Consider the following 5689-nt stretch of genomic DNA (forward strand, 5'->3'; position numbering starts at 1 on the left):
CTTCGTATTAGTTCTCTTGTCAACGTCGAGAGTCGATGCTGCAGAAATTACCGTCAACAAATCATAGGAGCCATCGAGCAGTGATTGTTTGATGATTGCAGTTTTCGTCGGAGTCATCAGAGGTGGAATTGATCTAGAAGATGAAGGAGACGATATAGACGATGGTATCAGATGCGTGCTCAAGTGATGAATGGGAAGTTGTTTGAGGACTTTTATTAAAAGACCATACTACCCTTCTGAGTTTTTTAATGTAAAATTGTAAAAATATGAAATGTGAGGTCCATATTTTCTTATCCAGTTTGTACCCCATTTAGTGCTTATCAATGGATTGAATCACTATATATATATATATATATATATATATATATATATATATATATATATATATATATATATATATATATATATATATATATATATATATTGGTAGGATCAAGAGGGAAGTAACCATTCGGGGGGAAGCAAAAACTTTTTTTTTTTTTTCGTTTTTTGAAAAAACTTTGTTCACGAACATTATAGATGAGATGAAAATATGAACATTTAGTAGAGACACTTTGTGATAAATGTTTTTATTTTGGCGGAAAAACGCTATAAGAAGTAATATATAACAATTATCGTGTTTTTCGAGCGTATTTTGAGGTTTTAGCTATTGGGGTTTAGATATTAGGGTTTAGATATTAGGGTTTATAGGGTTTAGATATTAGGGTTTAGAAATTTAGGGGTTAGGGTTTAGATTTAGGATTTAGATTGAGTTTTTAACACGAACGGTTTAGGGTTTAGGGTTTGGTGTTTTGGGTTTATTCCATAAACCCAAAACACCAAACCCTAAACCCTAAACTCTAAATCGGGCTAAATTTTACTTCACAAAACATGGAAAAAAAAACGTTCATATTCTTCACGAACAATATTATCTTGAATGTTATTTTTGTCGATCGTTTTCCCGCCTAAATAATAACATTCATCACGAAGTGTCTCTTCTAAATGTTCATATTTTCGTGTGATCTTGATGCCGGAAAAAAAAATTAAAAAAAAAAACGAAAAAAAAAATTTGCTTCCCCCCGCTTCCCCCTGATTGGTTACTTCCCCTATATATATATATATATATATATATATATATATATATATATATATATATATATATATATATATATATATATATATATATATATCCATTTTAATTTATTATTTCATTACTTCATGAAATAATTCAATCACCTGCAAAAACTATACTACTAAATCACATATACTATTAAAACCCATGTTAAAGTGAACAAATACTGTAAAAAAATAGCATGTGAATAAATGTTCTAAAATTTTATCAAGAATTCGTTTAAAGTAAATTTATTTATCTTTACGATTAGTAACTTGTGATAATACTTTTATTTATATATTTTATATTTTATATATACATTAAAAAAACAACATAAAGCAAATTATATCAATTTCCTGAAGTACTCGTATTCATGAAGCATTAATTAGTGACAAGCAGTTTGATCAAGTTTAATGAATTTCATAGACAACAAAAAGCTATATTGTCCCACATCGGTGTGCTATGCTGAAAATATATTGTATAAATATAATAGCCGCGATTTGTAAGCAAAATGAATTAAAGATGTGCCTTAGTTTGGCTTGATTTCTCTTTGCATTTTTATAAAAACTGCTTACAAAATTCTAAAGATGTTGGGCCCCTAAAATTATTGGGCCCTGCACATGTTCATGTTGCACCCCTAACGGGCCGGGCATGTAGAATGTAAACAGATAAACAACTGAATGAATAACTTTTTATTGTTGAGACTATTAGAAGGGGAAATTCCTAGTTATATGTAATTGGCTTATCCGGGTCATTTTCATGACTGTATCTAACGCTTTTCCCTAACACCATACAATAGACTACTAATGAATTTTGAAATTGAGATTGTTCACCATTTTGAACATATTATTTTCATACACTCTAATGTAGTTGATTTAGAAGTCTAAATGTTCATAATTTTAAAAAAGTACAAGACTAATGACCCCTCCTAAAGTCTTAAATCTCCCCTCCCCTTTCCTAATACTTACCAGACTAATGACCCGTTCAGGGACATGGGATGACTCCATTAAGACCGGCAAATGTTAGCTTGTTTGTATATGAAAGAAAGAGAAAGTTGTTACTGTAAATGGTTAGTGATCAAACAGTGCTTGAGTGTTTACAGAAACTTATTACAAACTGGCCGGCTGAAAATTTGTACTTAAAACATTCAACAGCGAGGCGTAAACATAAATTACATCAAAACAAACATTAGCGCAAGCTGTTATAAGCTAATAACTAACCTTACAGCTGCTCCAAAACATATACAAAAACCAAAAACAAATATTCTAACACATGTCTGCATGCACCGCCACTTATTCAAACAAACCACTCTTAACTAACTCGTCAGCCAACATTGTGTCAGCAGTTGATGCAAGCTAAACAAGGAAAAAAAAAAAAAAAAAAAAAAAACTTGCACATAAGTCGTTCTAACCATGACCCACTGTCGGAGCTATTTTATGGCTCTGGTGGTGGGTCATTGGAGTTTGACGGAATATTCATATTTAAAAGATGAGTTACTCCCATTTGGATATCTCTCCTCTTGCCCCACTCATGTAAAGAAAGATGCAATTTCTTAGATGCAAGTAACAGCTCCACCCCCTGTAATGGTGTCAAAATGTCTAAAATGCCCTTGAGGACATTCAACCTCAACAAGTCTGCTTCTATCAGGACATTATACAGATCAAGGGCATGAGTGTCCATTACTTTCTCAACAACCTCACTTGGGCTTGATTCCCCTACTTGTGTGCAGTCGTTTGCTAGCAATACTAGTGGCTCATCTGCAACCCTTTCCTGCAAAGACACTTTCATAATCAAGTTTAGTAATTTTTTTTTTTAAAGTAAAAATATTAAGCAAACTCGTATATATATTTACAAATGTTCTACTACTATTGTAACACCCCGTCCTACATCAGTTTAAAATTTTATTTAAAAAAAAAAAAGGTATGAGTCTCTTCATGTAAACTTAAAGTTGCGACTAACTAATACTCCCCCGTGTCAATTTAATAGTCCTTTTTTTTTAAGTCCCAAATTAATAATCTACTTTCATAAATAAATAAAAATAATGGGGTAAAGTTCTTTTATATATACATTTACTTTATGCATGTAAAACAAAATGGTAAGTAAAGGGTAAAAGTGTAAATTGAATAAAAAATAAAGTGTAATAATGACATTTATTAAACTGTATGCCCTTTTGTATATGGACTATTAAATTAGGACGGAGAGAGTATCTTATCTTCTATCAGTTTTTAATTGAAATATGAAGATATTTGTTATTGGTCAAAATATGGAATAGTACTATATATACCTGTAAGGTTGCCATAGAAGAGGTCATCTTATCTTCATCTTTAACAGTTTTGGCATGGAGATCATCAATGCTCTTAAGTTGAGAGCCCGATATTTCTCCCAAGTTTCCATGTCTAACACCTTCAAGAAACTCAGCAAAGTGTGCACTGAGTTGGGACCCACATAGAGCGTAAACAAGCCGAATGCTCAACGAAGGCCTGCATCCACCGATCCAAAGAAACGAGTTTTCAAAGGTAGACCCCCAAGTTGGAGCCAAGAAGGATGGCCCATCATGTTTAGCCAGTTGGGCTCGAGCAGTGTTGTAGCTTTCAAAGTGATTGATGTTTTTATTAATTATAAGTTGAAGGTATTCGATATCGGTTGGGTAGTTGGTGAGTGCTTGGAGTAATTCATCGAGATCGAGCTGTTGTTGAGCCATCCAGAAAACAGCATTGGGACTGTTGATGGTGCATTTGTTTTGCCATGTTTATTAAGCATGTACGCTTTTGATTGATATTGTAGGTTAATTTAATTCACATGGGCAATTAGGAACGATTTTAAGCACTCCACACACACAACGGTCAGCTAATGAAGAAAAGTGGATATATATTGAACAGGAAATGGCAAACAAGAATCTCTGAAAGGGAATTACATTTGTGGGGCCCATAGACAATGATATAGTATTGGTTGGTTGTACAACTTTTTTTTTTTTTTTTTTTTTTGGGCAAAAAACGGGAATTAAATTAAAAATCAATTTTCACGTAAATGTGAAAATTGGAGAATACATGAAGCTAACATACTTGCAAACTGGGCTTACATGATAAATACCCAAATGCTAAAGCCATTACTATTAGATACAAAAATACTATAGAACACATTCTACAAACATGAAAATTGAAGTAATAGATGATCTTCTCATCCTGCCTCAGCGCGGTTGTACAACTTTTGTCCTATAATTGTGATGCAAAAACAGGAGGCGGTTCTAATACCATTGAAGGTGTAAATGGCAACCCAATACAATATGACCTGCCTCAGCGCGACGTTACTCCACAAACGTGACACCCAAAAAAATTTAGTCAGCAATTTTTTAACGCCTTGTGAAGCCCATAATGGGGCGTTTGAATCTGATGCTTGTAGGCGTCAGTCACATTTATGACGATAAAAACGCAGCGTTTGATTTTGTTTTATCTCAATCAAAATTTAACACTCACACATACATTAAATATAATATATATGAGAATGATGATTTTTTTTTAAAATGGTAATAATTTTGATCCAACTTTCAAAAATGGAAAAAAAGGAAATTTCGTTGCAAAAATGGTAAAACCGAAGTTTGGAACTTCGGTTTTGCCATTTCCGAAGTTTCAAACTTCGGTTTTGGGTGGCCTGTCAGCAGAAACCCTAATCCGAAGTTTGGAACTTCGGATTTGCAGGTAAACAGCAAAACCGAAGTTTCAAACTTCGGTTTTGCAGTCTGCATCATCAGTCTCAATTATGGACTGAAACATGCAACCCTAGTCTCAATTATGGACTGAAACCTGCTAACCTGTCATGTCAAAAACTGATTTATCATCTTTTTTCATTTATTTATATCACCCTTATCATGGACTCAAACACAAACATCACCAAGAACACAATTCAAGCATTTCAAAGTCAGTTTCAAACACCAACAACACAATTAAAACTAATCTTAATCAGTTTCATACATCAACAATTACAAAATGTCTATAATTCGTCCATTCATGGTTTATTTTCTTTGGGGAGGCCAAATTTCATTCCAAAATGGTTGGCTTATTGGTGATAACACAACGATTAGAAGGAGTTTTGTGTTGAACACCAAGGCTAACTGTATGTAGTTAAACCAAATGGCGTATAATTATGTAGGTGTGAGTCAAAGATAACACACATTAAAAATGTTCTTGTGGGTTCTTTTCAATGGAAATGAATTGAAAAGTGAACTTACTGATGATAACACTTTGGAAACAATATATTTTTATTCTCAGAATGATCCAAATTACGAGGCTCAAATTGAAATTCAGTTTGAGGAAGTTTTTTCAACCACCCAAGGTTCGGGTTATATGGATCTTATTCAAACTTTGGAGGGTGGTCCATCAACATCAAACTACCATTCAACAGTTGTTGAAGATGAACAAGAACGAAGAGATGAAGTAGAAAATGTAGTAGACCCAGATGATGGTATGTCTACTGCAACCGACAATACTGTTTCTGATTATAGCGTTGAAGATAATGTTTCCGGTGACGAAGGTAGAGAGGAGCAAGTGGAACCACAAATGGAGCCTGCCCCATGTTCACGTTTCGGGTTTGTTAATGAAGGTG

The 5689-nt window shown here is 33.5% G+C and overlaps 1 protein-coding gene across 1 annotated transcript; it reads right to left on the minus strand.

Annotated features, from left to right (window-relative positions):
• Positions 1–2524: 2524 nt before the first annotated feature.
• On the minus strand, positions 2525–3837 carry LOC139888017 (protein DOG1-like 3). Its single transcript, XM_071871053.1, is given in 3 exon segments — positions 2525–2860; positions 3375–3795; positions 3797–3837. Coding segments are annotated over 3 exon segments (798 nt in total).
• Between the last annotated feature and the right edge of the window lie 1852 nt (positions 3838–5689).

This window comes from Rutidosis leptorrhynchoides, chromosome 2 (assembly GCF_046630445.1).
Source record: "Rutidosis leptorrhynchoides isolate AG116_Rl617_1_P2 chromosome 2, CSIRO_AGI_Rlap_v1, whole genome shotgun sequence".
NCBI lineage: Eukaryota > Viridiplantae > Streptophyta > Magnoliopsida > Asterales > Asteraceae > Rutidosis > Rutidosis leptorrhynchoides.